This window comes from Scophthalmus maximus, chromosome 13 (genome assembly GCF_022379125.1).
Source record: "Scophthalmus maximus strain ysfricsl-2021 chromosome 13, ASM2237912v1, whole genome shotgun sequence".
In the NCBI taxonomy this organism is placed as follows: domain Eukaryota; kingdom Metazoa; phylum Chordata; class Actinopteri; order Pleuronectiformes; family Scophthalmidae; genus Scophthalmus; species Scophthalmus maximus.
The window spans coordinates 20,285,400-20,309,665 of record NC_061527.1 but is presented as its reverse complement, the minus strand read 5'-3'; the positions used below and the strand labels follow the sequence as shown (position 1 = coordinate 20,309,665).

Genomic DNA, 24,266 nt, shown 5'->3' with positions numbered 1-24,266 from the left:
TCAGACACTCCTGTTAGTACGAGATGTGCCTGTACTTTTGATTCACTACGTTTACCGAGAGATGGGATGAAAACAATAAATGTATTCTAAAGCTGCTGTGTCAACAGGTACGTGTGTGTTCTGTGTGTGTGTGTGTGTGTGTGACAGGGAATGTCTGCCTTCACCTCAGTAACATGCCTGCGGTGAAGAGATCTCTTCCTAACACACTAACGCACAGAAAAGGTCACTTCACGCCAGCGGCTCAGTTAGTGATTGAAGACAAAGATCCACAGTCTGAAAACTGGTGTTTCCTCCCTCAGGTGTTCTTCTGCTGAGGATGTTCTTCACACTCGAGCCGTGGTGCAAGTTTAGTCAGTTACTCGTGATTTATTTGGCTCCATGCACCATGATGGTGTTGGTCAAAGCAGCTGTAATTCATATGTTCATAGTAACGATGTATCATATCTCTAATTCCCCTCGGCTTCAGTGTTCAATGAGTTTCAGCTCATTGTTCAACTGTCCAGAACTTTTCAAACTCTGCTGATCTGGTTCACTCATCTACACCGTGTCTGTTTTGGACTCTGAAAACCAACTGTGTATTACCTGCTCAGATCTAAACAGGCAGCAACAGAAACGGATGATTCCCTCTGGACAAAGAAAAATGTTGAGAGAACAGACTCGCATTTACCAGATGAACATGACTTTGAATGAATGATATGCAACTGCTTGCCAACACGTTCACTATCACCTTCATGTGATGTAGCAGTGGATCCAGGAGACCAGAGAAACCCACTGTTGCACACTTCAAATGGAACAAAAACAACATGGAAACAGAGTTGTTTTGCTGAAATCCTTTATTTAAAGTGATGTACCATACAAACCTCAGACTCAAGTTATCCTCACAAGGCTTTGACAGTTTTAGGGGCCGAGCCCATTTTAAGATGGGGAACACGAATTCTCAACGAAGCTTTTCTGGGCCGTCGGTGTTCAGAAGAATAGCATGTCAGATGATGGGAGATCTCTGCTGCCAAATTAAAAAGCCTGGTGCAATGATTTCAATTCAAATGTCTCCAAATTGGACTTTTCAAACCAAGTTTTATAAAGAACCCCAAAATGATTTTTTTTTTTTTAAAACAAGACCTGGCTGAAAAACAATATGTCTGTTCCAACATTAATACTGATCTTTAGAGATTCTGCTGCGTTACCAGCCTTTCTATATCAACAACATGTCTGCACTGGCATTAGCATACCATGCTAACAACATTTTTAATGTGGGGGCACCTGTTAAAACAAATCCAAATAAAACATAGCATTTCTGCCCCCATGAATAAAAAACTGCAGAGAACTAAATTGCAGGGTTGGTAACCTATAAGCACTGGGCCACCAACAATTCAGGTAAAGTTTCCTTTGGTTTGGGATTCTCCGATTTTAAAAAAGAAGAAGAAAGAATTTGATTTAGCGTAAAGAGTACATCAAATCCCTGACATGCTTCTGTTAAGTGCCGTCAAGTCCTTTTTTTTTTAATTGCCATTGTCGGAAGTGCTGGGCCAGGGTTCTGAGCTGCGCCTGCTCAGCGTGGGGCGCCACATGTTCCACGGGTTGTAGGTCCGACTCATCTCGGTGGAGGCTGGTGGCGACGGGGCGGAGCTGCTCACCAGATCGGTCAGAGTTGTTGTGTTGGTAGTTGGCGCAAACGGGTGCAAGGCCGAATCCGCGCTCGTGGACCAAATGGAGCTGCCGAAGGGCGTGGTCGTCGACCAGGGATTGCGGGTGTTTCCCAGGAGTGACTGCGGACAAAATAGAGAAGAGATGCTCCACAATAGTGTCGAGAACAGGAAGTGGATCTGTGAGCTACGTCGACATCGAAAAAAAGGGATCTTACTGCAGTCGGTGCAGTGGGTGAACTGGAGCTGCTGGGCCAGGAGTGCAGAGAGTCAGTGCTTGGGATGTCCCAGATGGACGAGGGTACGGTGGTGAACTCGGGCCAGCTCTGCTGAGGCTCGGATGATTTGGGGAGATTCATGCCACTGAAAACTAGGACACAACACATGACACAAAATCAATTTGAATTCGGCCAGTTGACCATAGACTGTCCATCAACACGTGTTATGGACAGTGGTTACGTAAGCAGCCTGCGGGCCAGGCGGGTTAGTTACCTCCTGTAAGGTTGAACGAGTTGTTGGGCCCAAAAGCAGAGAAGGAGTTGGCTGAATGATAGTTGGGACTGCTGGCCGTGTCGATGGGACTCCACAATCCAGAGCTGTGGGAGAAATAATAAATACATATATGTATATATGTTTAACTGGCATTGTGTGTTGCCGTCACATCTGGTTGTACATTTTGTCTTTTCCTCACGTTACCTGTCAGAACTGTCACTTTCCACCGATGTCATGTGGGCCAAACTCTTCCCTTGGCCGTCGGTTTTACCCGGGCCGGAGCCGCCTGATGAGACAATTCAATATGTTACTGTCGGCTCGTGAACAGAATCGCCACCAGAACATGTACAGTATACGCTCTCTTATTCACCTGGGCTTTTGTCATAACCAGCAGCCACGGCAGCAAACGTGGGGTTCCCAATTTTGCCCGGGAGTGGTGTGGCGGGGGACAGTTTGTTTCCGGGGGCCTTCTTCAGGTGTCCCTCGCTGCAAGAACGTCGGAAAAGCACAAAAATTCCGAATTATTTTTTTGAGGAGTACCAGAGTAGTATACTTTTATCATAATAATAAATAATACAACTTCCGTCGAAAAGTGATTTAAGAAGATAAAACAAGCCAGCTCTATAAATTAAATAATATCTGGACACATTTGTAAAAGTTAAGGTTCCTGTTGAAAGCTACACCAAGGTTTCTGACTTGACTGGCTGCTCTGTGCAGTGGGGACGAACGTTTTAACACAAATATTAATAATTCATAGTTTTTTGTGAGTGAACACGAGTTAAAATGTGACTTCAGAGGTGTTAGGTAGTGGATACCTGTTACTGTTGAGTACACTGCTGTAGGAGCCTCGGGACAGTAAGCTGGGGGATGTCGGCGGAGGGGAGCAGGGGACAGACCTCTTCAGGAATGGGTCGGCATTTATCGTCTGCAGGGAGATCTGCTGCAGACTGTCTGCCTCTGCTTGAAGAGGACAGGAGAATGATCAGCGAGTGGTTGAAACAGGCCGAGTAGGACGTGGACGTGACGGGATGGTCTCAGATCGCAACTTACGGATACTGTTTTTCGAAAGAGGCACGTCCCACTCGGGGGCGGCAAACTCCTTCTCACCCTCGGAGCTGCTGCTGTGGCCCGGTTCGGGCACCGAGCCGGTGGACAGCAGTTTGGCCAACAGGGAGGGGCGCCCATCATCCAGCTTCCCGTCTACTGCCAAACACACGTCACAAACACAAAATGGCATCAGAAGCTCAGGGCAAAGTGACGACTTCCGAGTAGAACGGAACTCACGTCTCTGTTTCTGCAGGGGTTTGGTCTTTGGGAGGATGGTGAGAGGGTGGAGAGCTTTGGACGTGAAGCTCTTGCGCTGTTTGTTCTCCAGCGGCGTTACATACGGCAGCTCCAGAGAACTGAGGACAATACATATTTGTGAAAAAGGAGGATAGAAAAACAGACAGAGAAAAAAAAGATAGCCGTCACTTTGAATCCAAAGCAAACCTGGATTTTTCTGTTTGCGTCTCTTTCTTCGTGGTTCCTTGTTTCTTGGCTTTGGGCTTGATTAAGAAGTTTGGAGTTTCTTCTTTCACTTTTACCGTGGTGACTGTCTTTCCTTTCTTTGTCACTGGCTCCTGGAGGAAGTGATGGGAGACATATTTAATTCACATTCATATTTTCAGTCGACACAAAGAAAGGGGACCATGACACGATTATTATTTGCCTCTCTGATGTTCGTCTCCACATCTGGATTGGAGGTCTCTGTTGTAGTGGAGGAGCTGTCGTCGTTATCAGCCAGGTTGTCTTTGAGCTCGTCTCCCTGAGTCTTTCCTGTTGATTTCCTCTCCTTCTCCTCCTTCTTCCTCTGGGCTTTTGTTTTACCCCGCAGCTTCCCTTTGGATTCCAACACTGAAAACACATTTAAAACCGGTTAATGATTGCAGAGGCCATCTGTCCCGTCTGCTCTCCGGCAGTCAAGATTAACGTGGGTGTACCTTTGTGTTGTATGGACTGAGAGCTCTGCTCCTGCGCAGCCTCGGCACCGACCGACTCTGGGCGGTCCAGGTCGTTGTCCATGGCTCCTATCAGATTGGCGTATTCTGCATCCTCGGCGCAGAGGCCTCTGTGAGGCAGCGACGATCCGGCTGCAATCTGACTCTGGTGGTCCGGCTGCTTGGTGCTCCGGGCCTTGCGGTTGGCGAGCTGGCAGGCAGCCGGCGGACCGTCTTGGCCTGAGGTTGTGCTTCCTTTGGTTTGCTGGGAGGAAGCAGCTTGCATAGTTGAGCGGCCGAAGGCGATCCTGGACCGCTTGTCTTGGCCGTCGGAGTCCGACAGGGTGCGACTGTTGCTCTGTCGGCCTCCGGGTCGCGCTGCCCCGTTGCTGGACGCATACAATCCTCTGGAGTTCTGGGTTGAGTCGCTGTAATCGTTCAGCCTGAATAATGACAGAAAAGTCTGTTGAATTTCACTGTGAATGTTATTTTTGACAACAACTTGATGTGAAGCCCTAACTACTGTATATTTTTCCTCATTTTATATGTACTTGAAGTGACTTTCTTAGCTACAGCGATTAGTGGATACATTGATCCAGTTGATCTGTAGAAAAGCAATCAGCTATTTTGAGAATTGATCAATCATTAACCTCAGTCTTTGTGGTAAAATACAAAACATCTCACGGATCCAGGTTCTCAAATGTGACGGTTCGCTTAATATCTTTGGGTTTTGGACCGAAATAACTTTGACAACGTCATCTTGGGTTTTCAGGACTTAGTCATAGACATTCTTTGTAGTTTTCAGATATTTTATAGCCCCAACAATTTATTGATTAATCAGGAAAATAATAATAAAATAAAGACAATGAATAAGCTTTTTCATACTACAGAAAAACTTTTTAAAACCAGAACCATTTCGCTAAGCGCAGATGTTTTCAGTTTGTGGTTTGTCTCCAGAAAAAAGGCGAATGTAAGGAAAAGCTGCACTTCATGGGTGAAACCACTGATTTGCTTGTCAGACAGCTCTCTCCTCCACACAGCCTCAGATTCAACATGTAAAGTAGTTGGCGATAAGGCCCAACTCGTGGTTACAGTGCTACTGTCGGTGGATACAGTGGTTTAGCCGCAGACACTTTGTCCAAGAGGAGCTGACTGTCTTCTCTGACCGTCAGAGTCTTTAAACACAGCGAGTCAAATTAAATGGTCCACTGTTGCTCCAAAAATCTGCTATACCTTGTTTTTAGTTTTTCGTGGGTCTTAATTATATTTTACTGCTTGATGAGCATTTCACTTGATCGATACTTGCCCAGGACGTGACTCACTCTTCTCCTCTGTTGCACTCACTTTGAATCACTGTGGATTTGCACAATGTCCCTGAGATTAAATGGCCTCCCAGTCTCCATGGAGGAGTTGGATTCCACGGACACTCGTCTCTTGAACGGCTCCCAGATGCTCTGAGCCTCCAGGTAGGCCGTGGCGATCACCAGCAGGAACATGGAACTGCACAGACGCGAAACAAATGCAAAAACACAAACGTGTTAGTCAGGTTGAAATCCATTTTTCACTAAACATTAACAGGTTTGTGTCTCACCTCATAATGAGAGACACTATGATGTAGAGCTCCAGCTCCCAGCTCGGCCTGGGCAGCGTCTCTGCACACACAGCTAACATGTGGTAGGGCAAGGAGGCGTTCAGGACAAACACAAACTCGGATCCTCCACATGTCACCAACTTCAGCTCCCGGATCACTCGGGATGAAGTGAAGTCAGGTGTAAACCTGTGGGGGAAAGAGGGAAATGTCTTTGTTTAAAGTGATTACAGCTACAGAGGTGGTAGCTGATTGGACCTTTGGGATTCAGGAAGCTGTGAGCATCAGGATGTCGTCATTTCCTAAAGTGACCATAAAGGACCAGTTCGACAGGGTGTGTAACAGGACCAGTGACTCTGTGTGTGTGTAAAGGTTTGAAATGCTGTAATGCAGTGAAACTCCTTCACTGAGAGACAGACAAACCAATGTTGGAATGAAAACATCCAGGGTGAAGTATGCTCGGTAGATAAGTAATGTGGTGCAGCAAACTGGTTTGAGAAAACAGCATTTTCTCATTTCAAAACACACAGTTTGTGTCAGCTCAGTCACAAACCCAGTTCACCTATTATCTAACCAGTCGAGTAGCTGATACGAAGTTGATTTACTATCAGGCAGAAATTAGAGGACATTTTGTGACGGTGACGACAGGCACAACTGATAAACTTTTTATCCGCACAAGGTCCCAGCTATTTGTGCTGGCCAAGTGGCATGTGGCCAACTTGCACGTGTTAACGTCTGGCTAAATATTTGTAGAAGTGGCTGTTGTTATTGGCTCCACCTTTTTCCATTCCTGCTATAATGAGCCAACGTGGATGCCGAGATTAATGTCTACGACACATTCGGGCCTCGAGCGAGAATGTTTTCGCATTCTTATCCTACATTTATCTTACGTCTGTCCGTACGAACGGGCAACCTCGGATTCATCAGTTGTTTCCTTCTTCAAAGGCTACAACTATTGGCCTGTTCTCGTTATTATCTCTCTCTTCTTGGCTTCTTGGTTTGGACATTTTGGCTGCGTACAAGACCAACACTCGGCATTCACCACTGACTCTACTACTCTCCACACCCCATGGTATTGTAGATATATTGTACTTATGTTACTTTATTTTCAATAAATAAACAATTGGCACCTTCATCTGTTTTGCCTTTGCTCTTATTTGTCACATGCCTTAAGCCAGTTTGAGAGATCAGAGATTGAAGTCCTGCGTTCACTGATCCAAAAATAAGTCTACATTTTAGCAAAGTTAAGTGACGGACTAAAGCAGAGATGTTAATACTTTTGTCACCTGAGACGCACTGTCACTGAAATGAAGATTAAATGCATCAATCTGAAAATTGCTTTAAAAAAAAACTTGACACTAAATGGAAAAGCGGTGAGTTGCTAAAAAAAGCCGGATTTGATGTCATCTTTCAGCCCACTTTGTCTGACATTGTCGGTAATCGAGTGAACAGTCGCCGGTGTTGAGCTGCCTGCGTGTCGTAGTTAGAAGTGGGCAGGTCTCAGATGATAGCGAATAAACAGACATAAAACAATAACGCAGATAAAACAAAATTCCATGAACGAACATGACCACACTGTTGTCGTCAGCTGGTTACATTCATATTTACAACTCGTGTGATCATTAGCAATGTCGTAAGACTATGATCCGGTTGGTAACATAAAAGATTGCGACTGAACTTTCACGCCCCGACCGTCAAACTGACAGACAATGAAAAAGTCCAACACAACCACCGATTAGGACAAGACTTTATCACAGCGAAAAACACGTGCTACCTCTAAAATGGCTCAGCACGTGTGTTGGAAGATTTGGTGAGATGGGAAATCAACTTCTATTCATCTACACTGTTTTCTGACTTTTACGTCAGAATTTGTAGCTGTCAAGTCACACGCTGAGCTGGAGTCACTGACTTTTTCTAAAACGTGATTAAAGAAAAACCTCCTGATAAATACATTTGTGGCAAACAAAGTATTTCTTTCTCATTTGCAAAGGGACAACAAATGTACAATCCGTGGTGCAGGAGGACTTGAACTTTGGGTGATGATAAACAAGACCTGAGGCGAGCGAGCGGAGAAGACAGGGAGTCGATTCATCCTCTTACTGAAGGGTTTCTCATCCAGAGAGGCTGAGGACATGTATTAATATAGCTTGTGGGTGATTGCACGCACGCACGCACGCGCGCGCGCACACGCAGACACACACACACACACACACACACACACACACACACACACACACACACACACACACACACACACACACACACACACACACACACACACACACACACACACACACACACACACACACACACACACACACACACACACACACACACACACACACACACACACGTTTGTTTTTTCTTCACTTACAGTATGATGAGGTCTTTTGAAGAATTTGGCTTAAGTGCAAACTCTTGACAGTTGAGAACTTTGAATCCATATCCTTCACAAGCTTGGCCGTTGATTTCCGCTGACCTGATGGTGATCGGCAGCAGGCCGGTGTTCTCCACCCTGAAGGTTCTTTTCAGAGTGAAGTTTGGCTCTCTGACTCTCATCTCTGCAATAAACGAAGGGGTAACGATTAATGGAATGATAGTGGATATTATAAAGCTATAGTAAGAATACACTGAACTCAATCACATTAATGTTGAAGTCTACCAAGAATAACCAACACAGTTTCACTGTCTAATTTACAGGGGTCTCAAGCGAGTGTTTTACTAGTTTCTAGGTTTTTTTTTTAGGAGCACTGTCAGATTTTTAGTTTTACCAGTACCAGAGCATTTACAGATGTTAGACCCTGTGAAGACTTGTGAGGCCTGCCTGCAACAGAGTGCTGTGTATTTTGCAAGTGCACTCATTGTATTTGCTCAGATCTTCTGGTGCGGACACGTTTTTTGTCTTTAGTAAAACAGACACAGATGTTCATACAGATCTGGGCCTCAGCAACACAAACTCACTCTCTGTGCAGTCTTTCAGGATGGCCTCAGTCATCTTGAACCTCAGCGAGCTGCCTTGGCCCGGAGGCTTCCCTGCCACTTTCAGGCTCTCTGTCGTACCTCGTCCATGAAGTATGATTGTGTCGATCACAGTCAGATTATTCCTTTACAGATTACAGGTGAAATATACACAGTTTTAGAAGAACACATATTTACTAAAAGGAATGTTTGGCAAGTTGCACTAAAAACTGACTACCTGACGATGAGGAGGGAGGAGACACTGTGGTTGCTGATGGGAGTGAACCTCACGCTGATTGACTTAACTTCACCGGGAAGCAGGAAGAGGTTGTACACATAGGGTCTGGTTGAGCCCTCTATGAACCCAGAGCTGGTCTTTATTAGAGACGTCTACCAAACAAACAGAGGCTCTGTTAGAGTCAAACACTTTGCACATGCTGCCTCAGCAACGGACAAGAGGACTGCAATTACGCCAACACCAGCTGATTCTCTAAATTCCTGTCTAACGGCGAAGTCAATCGTCACACTTGAAGCACTCACTTGATTTCTGTGAACCAGGAACTCAAGGGTGTTTGTGTCGATATTGATGTTGGACAAATTTCCTAATGGAAACCTGAGAAATGTAGTTTAAGAAGATTACCGTGGGCGTCAGAAGAGGGGATAAAGAACAAAAACGTGCAGGGTTTGATGGAGATTTTTCACCTGTCGGCCAGTTTTCCAGAAAACACAGAGGGGTTGGGTAACAGGGCCAAGGGGAGAACTTGGACGTAGACTGGGACGTCGGCGGGATTCTGCAGAATCACCATCTCATTCTGCAGAGAAACGACACAGATTTCCCAGCGCAGTTTCAGAAACAGAACTTTAATGACACGTGTTTTTGGACATGCAGTGACAAGAGGAGGATTGTTTCTACTCACAGAGGAGCTGTTTGTGTTGGTCAGAGGGAAGGTAATGCGATGTGAAGAGTTGACCAGTGAGGGCCAGGTCAAGTGTGCAGTTATTTTAGCTTGCACGTTTTTTTGAAGGTCTGTGTTGACTTCAAATATGGCTTCGATCCTTCGGTGAGAAAAGAAACACCTTGTGACATCCTTTAAATATTTAACATAATGTGGAACAAGCAATTGAACAGCAAAATCTGACAACTAAAGCCCGAAATCACTGAAATGTTGTAATATGCTCACTTGTGTCCTGCATGCTCTTTCAGCTCCTTCCATCGTCTGAGCAGCTTCTGATGAAGATCCACATCAGCGTCCCATATATCCTCCTGTAAGGCCAACCCATGAGGCTTGGACTCAGCTGTAGGAGGGAAAACCGCAATGACTTATTTTATGTGGACACATAAGGCTCATTCATCAGTACAGGGGTTTGGGAGTACTGAACCACTTTTTGACTGTAAAATAACAATCCAGCCATTGGACGTGCATCTCCTGCAGCATTCTCATCTTCTTCTGCCTGTTAGCACTTTTTAAATCCCCTTCGCCATGGGTAACAAAAGAAAAATGTATATGTTGGTGTGTTTGCAACTGAGAACATGCGAAGAATGTAGCTCTTATTTTCAATTTCTTTTTTATAATTATTTCTCACTAGTTCTTTGGTTAGGTTTAGGCAACAACCCATTGTCAATAAATACGCACATACAGTCTATGCAACAAATTACAGTCAGAAATACATTACATTACAAATTAATGCTAATTAGGTTGACAACCGTAGGTCAATTATTAAAAGTATGTTTGACTTCCTTCAATTTCACATCAAGCAAATAAAAAATTAAATAAAAAAATTAGAAGCTCATGCTGCTCTTCCAACTAGAAAAACTCAAGTGACCATCCCACCTAAACCCAGTCTGAATGTGGAAATCATTTTTGGAACATTTGCAACACAATTAAAGTAAAAACAACTTACATTTAAGCACAAATGGCAGCCCCACATAACAGTGATCACCACACTGCAAGCTGGCATCAAAATAAATATTTGCCACCTGAAAAAGATGGAGAAATTAAATAAACGTATGTCTTTTATTACAAAAAAAAATAATCACTCAATCGCTGTCTTGGCTCCTGGAGGGGAGTAAGTCACTACCTTAGATTTACGTCTGGGCTCCAGCTCATCTTTGTTGTTGCGGAGCCGTTTGTAATAAAAACGAATGTCTTCCGTCAGGGAGCGGATCTGCTGCAGCCTCACTCTCTGTGTAAAAGAACTTTGTATACTGAAGCTCTGGTGAACAACTTTCCCCTAAAGAAAAACAAAGAAACAGACATCAAAAGCTGCAACACCTCCGGCGTTTAACAGAAAGGTACGTTCATGCTTTATTTAATCCCAAGGCTGTTGCCAATGCAGGACAGTTGTAGAAATCTTGAAAGCGTCTGAATGTTACTTACTGGAAATGAAGGTGGTAAAACGATGTGTTTGGGAGAGCTGTTTAATGTGCCCACTGCAATTAGCGCTTTTACTGGGATGGTTAATATCTGAAGGAAAAGAACAGTTCATTTCAGCGCTGGACTGAAAGCTGCTGCTGCTTCTTCTTTATTATATAAACAAAATCACAGATGACTGGTGTCCTACCTCATAATCTGTGGTTATGTGTATGGCTCCGTCATACATGCCCTCCAGTGACTTGGCCACAAGTGTAACTCGGAATGCTGCGTAATAGCCAGACGCCAATATCACCTTTGCAGAGGAAAAGGTAAAAATAAGCTTATACATTTATTAAGTACTCATGGTGTTCAGGACGAGATTCTCAACATCAGAATGTTGTCAGCAGTAAGGTACCTTTCCGTTTTCTTTCCATCTAATTTTAGGTTTAACAAAACAAAAAAGTAAATGTTAACAACTTTTTGCATTCAATTGGTGATGCTACTCCCCACTCACCGATCTACTCTGGTGATAGTTTGGGGATTTCTACCAAAATTCAGGGTCACCATGATCACACAGTCAAACTAAAAGCAGCTTTGACACCGTGGAGGTCTTACAGTTTTGTGATGAGTGCCTGAAGTGTTCTGCAGCTCTCTCAGGCGACCCAGGGCCGTTGTTGCGTTTCCTTTCTCGGTCTTCAGCAGCTCCATGGAGAGACTGTCTCCTGTGACCAGCCAGGACTTGAGCTCCAGCTGGAGGATGGAAAGAACAAAGAAAAAAATGGCATAATACTTTTTTGGCCAGGAACTTTTTTTTTGTCGCTATCAACTAGTGTAGAAATCAATGTATCAGCATAGATGTTGTAACATGTTTAAGTTTTATTCAAAATTTTTGAAAGCACTTGTCAGCACATTCAAAAGAAGATTAGAATATTGGGCAATGAACATGAAAGACAATAACTAAACTGTGGCCTGTTCCAAGGGACTTTTACCCCTTTAATAATGTAAGAAACCTGACAATCATTTCATTATGAGCTGCTGCATAGTTTTACCTCTATAGGATTACTGTTGACCACCACAAACGTGATGCTGCTGGTGTCTGTTGCGCTGCGGACACCAAAGTCCAGGAGGTTGTCCTTCAGACTGGGAGGCAGGACCAGGGGCTGTTCACACCAGGCCACAAAGAACAAACACCACATTTAAGACACATGTAAATAGAAAAAAGCTCTGGCAGACACACAGAAACATACATTTCATTCCTATGAGCTATGGACTTAGTAATCAAAATGTATTATCTGATCATTAATTTAAAATAATTTAATAAGCCACAGGAATGTGTTGTATTGGTAGATAATGTTTTCATCTTGAATCATTCAAAGAGATCCATGGAAACAATCTTTTAAGGTAAAATAATCAGCCTTAATAGAAAGCATGAAATTAGGTTTTGCATCCTTTCTACCTGCTATGGAGTTTTTCGGCCAGTCTGAAATCTAAAAAAAACCCTTTTCCTCAATTTCGATGCTTCAGCTACTGTGGTTCAGCTGTGTACCTCCAAGAATCCTGTGTAAGCCCGGACAGGCAGGTGAAACTTGGATGCGTTGGTGATGAGCAGGATGTTGCTGTCTATATGGATGGATGGTCGGACTGGCCGGAAGAGGAGGGAGAAGATGTACCGCGACTCGTGTTTGGGGATGACGATGGGCGCACTGAAGTTCTGCACCTGAAACAGGAAGAGCAGTGATGTCATTTCCCTCTCTCTACATGTAGCTATGTAACGTCACCATTAAGAGGAGCTCTGTCAACCTATTCTGGTGGCACTCACATTAAACATGGTTTTGGCCTCTTCGGGCAGAGACACGTTGTGTATGCGGATTGCAAAGTTGAAGGCATTTGTGAGGAAGATGGGTCTGTCCACTGGGTCCACGGGACTGTCCCTGATGTGGAACAATGTGGCTGTGTGGTCAAAGCCCAGGTAGCTGCGAAAAAACGGGACAAACATGTGAAGCGGTTTCTCTTTCGCAGTGTAACACACAAAGCTCTCGATCTATAGCCACCAAATAACTCACCCTTCTAAAACTTCAGCCTGGTATGGGATTTCGAGCTTGGAGTAGCTCTTTTCTTTTGCTTTGACGGTTATTTTACCAGAGAACTGAAATGGTCTTCTCGCTTTTGAGGCTGCAATGATAAAACATGATAAAGAGATAGAGAGCGGGTAAGTGTGCTGCGAGAGAGGATACAAGGCTCCGCAAGAGGAAGTTGCACAACACTTAACCAAAAAGTTTAAGAAACTTTGAGAGTAAATCTTTTAAAGCTGAAGAAGTTGGAAAAAGAAAGTGACTTGAGAAGTTTCTGATAGTTTCTATTATGAATAGAGTAGTATTTAAACCTAAAACGGAGTTAAAGTGAAAGAATTTTAAACAGGAAGTTGATACAACACACACACACAAAATCCTTCCTCTTTACTTCACAGAGACTTCTGTTTGTCCATGAGTGGAGACAAGTTTTCAGTGGAACATGTGCCTGTCACTGTACTTCATAAAGACATTTTCTATTCATGTCCTTCCGGATCATATTCCATAGTTAGAAGGGCATAGTGGTATTGAAGCACGAGTAAGGTAGAGTAGGTGGAACTTTGTTTTGTAATTTCTATGGAGTGAAAACTGTGAAGAAATTCGATAAAAGGTATTACGTGTATTATTAATCTTAATCAATGTATGAATGCTTCATGAGTTATGGCCAAGAGATATTTCTGATATATTGTCTTCACCAGAGTCGGACTTACGAACGGTCAGACAACCCGATAACATAATGCCATCAACCATATGTTTATTGCTCAAAATATTTAGCAATATGTACATTTCACAAAAGTTAATGTCCAATACACAACTCACCATCAAAACTAATACTTGCAACTTTTGTATATCTGCTCTCTCCCGCTTTTAGGGTGACTGCTTTGAAGTCCACTGTGACTGCTTCATTTGATGGTGTTGTTCGTACACTCTGTAAACCATAAATAAAGGAGTGGGGTTGAATAAGAGGTAAGCTAACAATTTAAGTGAATGGATTTTAAAAAGTGTACCCAGGACACCTACTGTAATTGGAACATCTTTTGTTCCTGAATTTAATAGGTGTAGATTCAGCAGCTTTGGACGATCTGGAACACAAAGTTGTGCAGTTGGGAAACGGACAGAACGATAATGAGCCAAGAAGCCATGAAAAACATTGTTACTAAAAACTGAGAGATGTAGCTTTATTCGTACCTTGTGAACGTAGCGTACCAAAGTCCAGCATCTCTGTGGAGGAGTATATACCGGGAGCTGCACGGGGTGGACAAAAAGAAATGCAAAGTCTGAAAACACATTGGAACAGAACATTTTCACCTGGAGTTACAGACTATGCCCTGTAGGCTAAAACACACCTGATGTGACCTCCACCTCTACAGGCAGGATGATGAACTGTTCCTCGTTGGGGGCGTTGGTTTTGATTCGGATGAAAGCCGTGTGGTTGTCTGCATCTCTCGACGAGAAGCTGGCTCTCATCACCCCCTTGGTCTCAAACGGAGGAATCTCCTGGAGGGAAAAGGTCCGCTTGAGTCTCCGCTGACCGCCATGAGCTTTTGTCTTCTAATCAAAAGACGACTTGTGACGTGGAACTCACCCATAATTTTCCAGTTCCTCCTTGTTGACCTGTGGGAAGCTCAAGATGCAGATCCCCACCACTGGAGTACATCTCAACAACCTGGAGTAGGATAGGGAAAAGCAAAAACACAACCCATTCACATCAAATCAATCCACCAAATAAAAATCAAATGCGTGCATATGTAACAAGCAGGGAGTCTCACTCCTCGAGGTTACCTGCAGTGGTTCACTGAATGGGTTGTGGATGTTTATTAATGGTGAGAAGCTGCTGTTTACTGGGACTCGAGCCCCGATGAAGGGCCGCAGTCTGTAGGGGTTTGGGATGCCGACCCCAAAAACCTTCAGGAAAGAGAAGGAAAGACAAGGAAATATTAGCAACACTTCTCTGGATGGCAAAAAAAAAAAAAAAAGGATTTTGAAATGAAGTCTTTATTCAAGTCTGTACCTGGTATGTAAACACTCCGTGATGTGATGTGTTAATAAATAAAGTGTTTTCTACATTCCCAACCACTCGAGCGAGAAACACCACATCAAATGACGTGTTCCCTCCTGGTGGAATTATCTGTAGAGAGAACAGATGACAGAAAAACACTTTTTAACCAAGAGCAGATAATGGCGTCTCACAGTTATCCATCAATGTGCTGACCCTGAAACAGCTCGGCTAATAACCACGGTGATCTTAAACTCGAGTCCACAACACCGGCTTTATAAAAGGTACACCGCTACGAAAACATGACAGCTACTCTCTAACTTTGGCATTTCGATGGTGACTGTGGTTTGCAAACGGTGTCCGTTCGAAGGGTTTTGCTGCAGATACAGCTCAACTCCTTCCTGCCAACTCCTAACATGAACAATCTGCACAAACATCTTGTTGATTTACAACGACTAAAAAGAGGCTAAGGTCTCTTGTCCTTGTCATGTATCTATGTTATCCACTAATGTAACAGCGCAGAACAGAACAGATGTCCTTGTGTCACTGCCGCAGCTGCAACATGTTCCGTTTAAAAAATGCAGATAGTGAAAAAAGTCAGTGTTTCGGTGAGAAACTCCCTGCTCAGCAGATAAAGGCTTGGTGGACTTGCTGATGCAAAAATATATAAAGAATATATCTTAGAATTATAAAAGGGAATCTAAACTGCAACCTGATTTATAGAGACAAGTTCAGTTGTCAGGACTTCATTTTCATAATACATATCAAACAATGTAGGTGTCAGAAATAAGGTTTCAGGTTCCTAAGTGTAATTGTTTGGGGTAAACAGGAAATAAAGACTAAAAATGGCTATCACACTTAACTAAATAAAAATAGAAAGACTACAATAGAGCTTCAACATTAATCGATTAGTAATTGACTTAATTGAATTAATGCCCCACTATTTTGTCAAAATTCTCTGATTTCAGCTTCTCAAATGTGAATATAACTAATATAATAGTTTATTTGCTCCTCTGTGACCTTAAACTTAATATATTTGGTGTGTGGGTAAAACAAAACATCGTCTGAGGGTTCTGGTAAACACGATCGACATTTTCTACCAATTTATGGACCCTAACTAATCGATTCATTGAGAAAATAATCGATAATGAAAATAATCGTTAGTTGCAGCCCTATAGACTACTTTAACCTCTGTATTGTTAGCAGACTAACCCCATTTAAAATAGCATTTCACTTCCTTGATAGAGATGATAAATTTTCTTTCACTTGCCTCTTTGTTACAAATGTTACATTCGATTGATGTTCTAATTTTACTATTATTAAATAAAGATGGTGGCTGTCCCAGGAGGTAGAGACGGTCGTCCATTAATCGGAAGGTTGGCGGTTCGATCCCTGCTTCCCCCAGTGCACATGTCAAAGTGTCGATTAACCATACATTGCCTCTGGCGGTTTTTTAAGCAGTGTATGTATGTGACAGACAGAAATAAATAGCAGTGCTGTATGAATGTGTCCACTGTTAAAGCCTTGAGTGATCGATAAGACTGAAAAAGCTCTATAGTAATAGTCCACTCAATGTTCTATTCAAGTGTCTTTTTTAGAAGAACAGCAACCAGCAATTAGCACTCGCTGCACCTCTGCAACTTAAAACTAGGCAAATCAGAGAAGTAACACCCAAAAAAAACAAAACTCTAAAGGGTCTCCCTGCAGGCATGTGCTCTAATCTACAAAGCCTTTATACAAACACATCCCATGACAGAAGACTAGAGTCCCTTGGTTGTTATCTTCAAAACCACACTAACTTCTCTGCCAATGAAGGTCTTTGTGAACGAGGCTCGTGTGTCCTTCAGTTTAATTTATTTTTACATCTAAAACATCCATTTGAAGAAAACAACACGTGCCAAATCTGATTTAGGATGTCCCCTTCAGTGTGATTTGTCCTCTGAGTGTACAATCAGACGACATTATGGCCAACTTGATGCAGGAAAAAATAAAGATAACGACACATTTATCTTAGCAAGTGCTCACTGCGAGTTTTACTCAAAAGTCTGTTCTTTAAAAATGAAGTAACAGACTGTTATTCTGAGGAATTTACTGACAGAGCATGTCGTTAAAAATTGAAACGTCCTAGTTTTACTCATATGAAAAAGAATATTGGTAAAAAAAAGAAGAAAAAAGAAAGGCCGTCTTGCATTATCACTTAAACACTTCAGAAATATGTTTTAAAAAATATATATTTTATCACTGTATAAGGGCAATGTATTGGTCTTTGCCTCACTTAGACAAGTGTATTATGTCTGCTGTTGGATGATGAAGTGACAGAACAGGCCTTTCATATAAAGGAAGTCTTCACATGCAGCATAGAAAACATGATTTATATGGTCAAATAAAGAGAAAATATATATTGGAAAAGCATCACAATACAACACATCAGGAAAACACTAAGTTCTATGTCCTTCGGCCTTCACTGCGATCAGTGCTTTAATAGGTCAAGGCCTTGGACACTATTGGACACTGGCGGCTTGTGCGTTTAAATAACAATGTTAATACTTAGTACAAATCACAGTGTGTGTGACGCCAGATGCTCGATATCACTTGATATTACAGTTGTTATCTTTTCCTCGTCTTAGTCACTGTAGAATTATGTTTCTCTTCTAACCATGTAACTCATCCGTGTGTCTCAAAAGTTGGATACTTCAGCGCCCCCGAATTCTCTGCTGCGGTATACTTGTTTGCTGTTCACACATGATGGAGGCCCCCCGGACTACTCTGGTCCACGTGAGTTTCAAGTAAAGAAAGAAAAAAAAAAAAAAAACAGATGAAAAAAGAAAACAGACGTCACCTGAAAGACAGGAGAAGGGCGAGTTGTGCGTCTTGACCAGAGGCTTGTTCACAATGAATATGTTTTTAATAATTAGTGTTTAAAATGCATAATGAAGCATGATGATATAATAACATTATCCGATTAACACACGGCCGTGTGACTTGAGATCAAGGGAACAGCTTTTTTTTTTCAAAAAGACGATCTGTATCTCCAAAGTTCTTATGGGACAAAGACCATATTCGTTATGACATGAGGCTGCACAAAAAATAATTAACAAAGGAATGTAAAAATGTTAAGTACTTACCCTATTCTGGAAAAAGGAAGCGTGAAAATGTGCTGTTGTGGCTGATATTGATATCAAACTAATTTCTTCTGAGCTAGGATTATGTAAATAAACTTTCTCCATTTTTGGCATTCCAACGGGCCTGTAAAGGAAGGGTAAACAACAATTTGAAATCATTTAGAAAGTAATTAGAAGCTAATTGTAGAGGAACCCTGCAGGATATAAGCGATTAACAGAAACATGAAAGTTGGCCTAAAGATCCAACCTGATATTGAGATTGACAGAGGATGAATGACAGAAAAACGGCCGAGAAGAAGAAGAATAAGGAAGGAAACATTTCCTCTGCAGAGCTTTTCAAATTAGAATTACAGACACAACCTTCCTGTGGGAGCCACTCAACCAGGTGACAGATTATGGACTTGAAAATCCTCTGGGTTACTATCTTCAAATTCGTCATTTGATTTATTAAAAAGGAACATGCCAGTGGTTTTGCATGTTATAGCCCATCAGCTGCTCAGACTGTACTTTGCACTGCCGCCAATCAACGTATGATGCGAAGCGCACGGCTCTGAGTCGTTTTTCCATTTCAATGTTGTATGAAAATCAACTTGCTGAGCTTTGAAACCCGGGGGAGTTTTTCTGATTTCGCCCGGCTGCAAACGTAGAATCGTGCATGATGAAATAAAACTCTGGCTGAAAAATAAAAGCAAATTCGCCAAGCCAATTTTTCATTGTGATATATGACTTCTAAATCAATTCATTAAAAACACCTGAGATATCACCTGCAGGGTTTTTGAAACATCGTGGATAAGGAGGTGTGTGTGTGTGGTTCCCCCTGGCACATTTCTTCATCTTAACATCCTGCACGGTGCATCTGAAGCCCAGCCTGTGTGTACGTGAGCTGATATTTTGACACCGCTGATCTAAACCGTGACATTGTTTCACGTGTTTTAGAGACAGGGTAAGAATTTCTCAAGGTCTCATTTTCATGTCTGCAAAACTTTCACGGCTGATAAGTGGATTGTTTATGTTCCAGCAGGACGGGGGAGGACCAGCTGAGGCAGCTGCACCCGAGCCCCTCCAAGGGCTACAGAACCATTTGCCCACTGCACCACGTGAAAGTTCTGTAGGCTGCTCTTGAAGCTGGGTCCTATACTCCACGGGTGTGCACCTACTGTCGGAGAGGAATGTGAGCTAATAAATCGGACAGAGGAAAGGTAAGGTGCTGGAGTTTGTTTGGTTTTTTTTAAAGCATTTTTTGAAGTGCATTCCATAGATGGCTATGCACATCTGTCACATCGGAGCAACTCATAGGTTTTGACTTTGTGTAGAGTCAACTGTAGCTACGATAATTGACACGGTGACTAGGCAGCCGCCTGTAAACGGTCTGTCTGGCATAGAAAGTGTTACTAATTGCACATTATGCTTTTGAACATATTCAAGAAAAAGAATCATTCATGCAAATTCATTTCAAGGATAATCTTGTCTCATAAAAAAAAGATTTGAAAATTATTTTGTTGTGTCTCAAACAATTAGAAATGTAATGGATTGACACTCACTGTTCGTGAAAGTCCAACATTGGAGGCTCAAATCGTATAGGTCGACAGTTCCCACGGTGAGGGGACGTGCTGCGAAAGACAGGAACACGTGACAGCAGCAGCAGCAGCAGACAAGGAAAAATAGAATCCATGGTTGTGTGTGTGTTTCAAAACAAATGAGAGGCTAAACACACGCATGGACACTGTCTGTGTCCCGGCCTTTTTTTTCCTTATTTTTTTTTTTTTTTACAATGCATTAAGCTGGCAACGCGACCACTCCCATCTGCGGTACACTGTTTCTATATGTAAAGTCTCTGCAAAAATCCATAGACATGAATTAAAAAAACTCTAATCAAAGAAGGAAAAATTAAACTAGACGTATCTCTTCTTGTCAACTCCAGGCAGCTGTTTCTCTCAAACAAAGGCAACAACTATTGAGCATCGGTTGCATCCGCCTGGTTGTAGAACACAGGCATAACTCACCGGACCTGTTCGACGGCAGGTGTATCTTAACAATAAACAAGGCTGTCCCTAAGAGAGGTAACTCTTCTTTGGTGGAACACAACAGTGTAATGAGAGCCTCTATTAAAGCATTCTCCTGAAAAGAGTTAATCTGCGATGCAGGTGTGGTGCATAACTGGGCTTGGAGTTATTTAATGGTTGAAAAAGCAAACGCTTTTTACTGGTTTTACTGAGACGATACTTAACTATTCGTGGATATTACAAAAGACAGGGCATGCAGGACAAAAATGCTTCATCTTCCCATTGTTTTGCACCTAAATGAATACAATGGTGCCCAAAACCATCCCCTTATACTTCACTGAAATGTAATTACTCTAACATCCCCCCAGCGTCAGACAATTAAACAAAGATCAATTTCACCTATTTACTACCAAGCCTACGTGTACAGGAGCAAACAATGGTGTAGCTCGCTACAGACGGGATGGATTTCTATCCCCAGAGGCGCGGCACACCGAATCCCCGACTGTGCGATAATCTGTCATCTAGAGGCTGTCGTCCCGTCTCCCATTAATATCACAACTACTGACAAAATTCTCGTGGGATTAAGGACCGGGATTGGATGCTGGCTGTGAATTCTATGTGGCCCTTTCGCTCGCCGCTGAATGTCAGCGTGTAATTGGAGCGACCAAGGAGATCATGGGGGGGGGACATTGCATGTGTCAGGGTAACATTTATATGACCAGTACATAAAAAAATTTTAAAAAGTGATTGTGGGAGTGACTAGTATGTTGAAAACCTTTTTCGTATAAGAGGAGCATACTCATACAGAGGAGATAATAATTAGCAACAGAAGGAATTCCAAACGCTACACACACAAAAAGGGGAAATTCAACAGTTACAAAGCCGAACAGCAAAATACCTCCCGGCTAACTGAAGGCAACGATAACCCTGGGAAAGATAATGCTTTTAGAACTTACTGTATAAATAGTAAAGACACGCTGTACGTTGTGCCCCAAGCATCGCATCACGCATCACACATCACACACACACGAAAAGTTAAGGACGGGGGACTAAAGTTAAGACTTACACTTATCTTTGTGTCAGCACTCGAGGCATTTGACCTGACTGTGAGGCAATGTGACCTTAATGTAACCATGGACAGTACGAGAGGTGGGGCAGTGAAAACACAAACGTCTGACTGTCTGCTCCTCCCACGATCGACAGTGTGAGTTCATGCTCTCAGACTGCAGCTAGCCTAAACCTTCTCCACCCAATTCCAGGGAGTTGTGGCCTCCGTCCTGTCACAACTCCCTGGAACTGGGAGTGTCACCTGTGTTTTGTCGGTCACAAAACCGGGTGACACACCGAGCTGTATCCCCGACGTCTGACATCACACGAAAACCGTTCTTCCTCTAAAGGACTTGATGCTTTGTGACTCATGTGTAACTAAGCATGGTTTCAATGTGTTGTCGGGCAGCTCGCGACTGTGATGCTCAAGCTCTTTTATTTTAAAGCGTTGACTGATTCCAATTCTGGTTTGTTAGACTTCACAAAATAACCCTTTTGTTACACCTTTTGTCCGTATGATCATGGTGACTGATAATGAATGGTTTCTTTGTGTGGGTAAAGTTGGGAGAGTGTGTTTGCTACTATTGTTTTGCCCTGTCAGCTGAGGTCAACAACTCCTCAGGTTATACTTACACGTTCATCTGCATAATTTGCATTACAGCGTGACTTAGCAATGACACTCAATTCAGCTACAGCACAGATGCACAAAGTAGAAGATGGACCAACAGCACCTGCCTACCCTCACTAGTACAGTGGCATTTAATGACAAAAGTCTATCTTGCCATAAAAGAGAGGAGGATATTACTAAAGGGAAAAATGTAAACGTACCTTTGTTGATGATATAAACTAAAATCGATGTCAGATTCTGCCTGCAAAACAACAGAGACGTGACTGAGGGGGTCGTCAAATTGCAATTTGTAAAACTTATTTCAACACTTTTGTCGCCAGGGTGAAAAGCCGCACTAGCTTTTACAGGCGACAAAAATGAGACGAAGTAATGACTTACCTGTAAAAGACTTCCCTCACCGAAATGCAGAACTTCTAGAATTGTGTCTGACTGAATGAATGCTGTAAAAAAATAAAAATAACAAGAAGACCGTGTCAGTATCTCAACCACTATCACTATCAACAAAAAAGGACAACAATCTGTTGATCACTTGAGTGTTGCACATTTCACAGGACAAGCTCATGAAGCCCAAACACATGAGATAACACAAAAATGATGCGGTGACATTTTGAGCTGTTGATTACATTTAAACTGTCTGTTTTCGCATGGCAGAGCACCATGCCTGGAAAGGGCAGAGACGGGTTTTACATGATACTGTGTCAGAATTTGGATGGATAGTAGCAGCCGAAAAAAAAGTGTGGTTGATTTCTGGGACATGTTATAGCCAGAAATAATTTAAAAAGTGATCTCTGCTGGCAACTCCTCCCCCTCCAAATCTTGAAAGCAAAAGTCACGCGCCAGCAGTCATCATATCTTCAAGGACCACAAAGTGATATACTGGTGAAGATAACTGTCGATGCTTGAACTTTAATCTCTTGTACTTTCAGAGCAGACTTGAGACACGAGAGCTGCGCCACTTGGTGTGGAAGTTCAGATGTCTAACCCCCCGTCACACTAAGAACAAACTTGTCATCTTCCGCTGTGGACCCATAATATACGCGTCTATTTCCGGACATCCTATGTCACACAGTCCACCAGGGCTTCTTGTGTAAAGGGCTTGGCTCAAATTTGTCTGAGAGAAAAGGAGGAACCCAAGGCGGTGCAACCTTAAATACTTGAGCCGTGTGAAAAAGACAGTAAAGCCTCAGTAATAACATTATCATCACCAGGATTTACGGGCCGGATGTTTCTCCTATTGAGTGTCATGTGACTCACTCAAAGTATGAATCTATAAGCTCAGGGAGCCTTAAACTTGACCCCGCTGCTCAGCGTTTAGTACGAGAAGCTTTTCACCTGACACCAGCCACTGCTTGATTTGCCAGTTCAAACTTTCCAGATCATGTTCACAGCACACTTTGCTTTCTTAACAATTCAGATTAATAAAGCCAGAGCGGCGCCAGGTCATCAAATTTCTTGCTGCGACAAGTCACAGTTTTGGTTCCCTTTTGGGTTTCACTTCTGTTATTTGACAGGTACAACAAACGCAGAACGCATTTGAAATTTGGTAAGTTGTTCCATGTGACGGGCATCTCTTTTTTCCTCTCCCAGGAACATGATGGTACAGAATATCTTTCCTGCTGTGCCACGGTGAAACAGACAAGACACAATCGGACTAGATACACTCATAAGCGCCACAGGCAAGTCGACGCAAAGCGAAAACTGTACTTTTCCATCCCTTTGAATTATTACTTTCGTTATTCCGCATCGGACTTGGAATCCGCTCTATACTGTAGAAGACAAAAATAAACAGACTGCATTGAGGGCGGACGTGAAAACCACAAGAGAAGCATCGCAAACAAGCAAGACGTGCTCACGCCTTGCAGATTCATCTGACTAGTGTGCAGATTCACTTAAAATGAAAACACTGTGCAGTCGTGTACAAACACAATTCACAACAAACATTCAAAATGCCTTGAAGGAAATACAGTCCTTGCTGTCTTCGTTGGGCCTGTTCATCACAGCAGCTGGCAACAGAAAGAGCAATTGCCAAACTGAAAAGGAAACATTGAGTTTGGTCATTTGCGGTGATCTGAAGAGAGGGATGACGTGGTGACGACTGACTCTCACTGATCTCGTGTTGTCGTTGGCAGAGGCGCCAAGAGAAAAGAAAAAAGGTCTCGGGCACCGGTGGACTCGACGTCTGGGCACCAGAGACACGTTGACAAAGTTGTCGCGGCAGGTCTCGGACGTGGACCGCGGCTGTCCGCCCGCAACACCGCTCGGACTCGTCGCCGTGGCCCTGACGCCACCGGCGGGTCTGACAGCTGGGACACTTGAACGGTCCGACGGGGGACGGACATCATAACGAGCCGAGCTGGAGGAAACCCGAGGGGTCAAATCACCAAAAA

At 43.0% G+C, this 24,266-nt stretch overlaps 2 protein-coding genes across 7 annotated transcripts in view; one reads left to right on the top strand and one right to left on the bottom strand.

The window, feature by feature from the left end:
- Positions 1-815: 815 nt before the first annotated feature.
- tmem131 (transmembrane protein 131) overlaps positions 816-24,266 on the bottom strand; it is a 24,378-nt gene continuing 927 nt past the window's right edge. Inside the window, exons 1-41 of one of the 5 annotated variants that reach the window (XM_047336653.1) lie at positions 22,503-23,735; positions 22,258-22,319; positions 22,080-22,120; positions 19,743-19,811; positions 18,205-18,325; positions 15,095-15,211; positions 14,866-14,988; positions 14,669-14,749; positions 14,430-14,580; positions 14,272-14,328; positions 14,104-14,165; positions 13,903-14,011; positions 13,078-13,186; positions 12,834-12,987; positions 12,561-12,731; positions 12,064-12,174; positions 11,630-11,764; positions 11,223-11,327; positions 11,039-11,125; positions 10,740-10,892; positions 10,563-10,638; positions 9,842-9,956; positions 9,578-9,716; positions 9,363-9,472; positions 9,201-9,273; positions 8,899-9,050; positions 8,664-8,806; positions 8,077-8,263; positions 5,706-5,891; positions 5,459-5,614; positions 4,118-4,557; positions 3,847-4,031; positions 3,627-3,757; positions 3,420-3,538; positions 3,186-3,335; positions 2,951-3,092; positions 2,506-2,621; positions 2,340-2,421; positions 2,136-2,239; positions 1,862-2,013; positions 816-1,766 (exon numbers count right to left, since the gene is read on the bottom strand). In XM_047336653.1, the coding sequence (XP_047192609.1) occupies positions 1,500-1,766; positions 1,862-2,013; positions 2,136-2,239; positions 2,340-2,421; positions 2,506-2,621; positions 2,951-3,092; positions 3,186-3,335; positions 3,420-3,538; positions 3,627-3,757; positions 3,847-4,031; positions 4,118-4,557; positions 5,459-5,614; positions 5,706-5,891; positions 8,077-8,263; positions 8,664-8,806; positions 8,899-9,050; positions 9,201-9,273; positions 9,363-9,472; positions 9,578-9,716; positions 9,842-9,956; positions 10,563-10,638; positions 10,740-10,892; positions 11,039-11,125; positions 11,223-11,327; positions 11,630-11,764; positions 12,064-12,174; positions 12,561-12,731; positions 12,834-12,987; positions 13,078-13,186; positions 13,903-14,011; positions 14,104-14,165; positions 14,272-14,328; positions 14,430-14,580; positions 14,669-14,749; positions 14,866-14,988; positions 15,095-15,211; positions 18,205-18,325; positions 19,743-19,811; positions 22,080-22,120; positions 22,258-22,319; positions 22,503-22,635 (5,376 nt within the window). In that variant the 5' untranslated portion in view covers positions 22,636-23,735 and the 3' untranslated portion in view covers positions 816-1,499. Of the gene's footprint in view, positions 1,767-1,861; positions 2,014-2,135; positions 2,240-2,339; positions 2,422-2,505; positions 2,622-2,950; positions 3,096-3,185; positions 3,339-3,419; positions 3,539-3,626; positions 3,758-3,846; positions 4,032-4,117; positions 4,558-5,458; positions 5,615-5,705; positions 5,892-8,076; positions 8,264-8,663; positions 8,807-8,898; positions 9,051-9,200; positions 9,274-9,362; positions 9,473-9,577; positions 9,717-9,841; positions 9,957-10,562; positions 10,639-10,739; positions 10,893-11,038; positions 11,126-11,222; positions 11,328-11,629; positions 11,765-12,063; positions 12,175-12,560; positions 12,732-12,833; positions 12,988-13,077; positions 13,187-13,902; positions 14,012-14,103; positions 14,166-14,271; positions 14,329-14,429; positions 14,581-14,668; positions 14,750-14,865; positions 14,989-15,094; positions 15,212-18,204; positions 18,326-19,742; positions 19,812-22,079; positions 22,121-22,257; positions 22,320-22,502; positions 23,736-24,266 lie in introns of those variants that run through there. The other 4 variants (XM_035647057.2, XM_035647055.2, XM_047336654.1 and 1 more) reach the window with 4 other exon arrangements.
- cnga3a (cyclic nucleotide gated channel subunit alpha 3a) overlaps positions 19,262-24,266 on the top strand; it is a 23,148-nt gene continuing 18,143 nt past the window's right edge. For both annotated transcript variants that reach the window (XM_047336656.1, XM_047336655.1), the window contains exon 1: positions 19,262-19,400. The gene's annotated coding sequence lies outside the window, so the exon portion shown is untranslated. The remainder of the gene's footprint in view (positions 19,401-24,266) is intronic.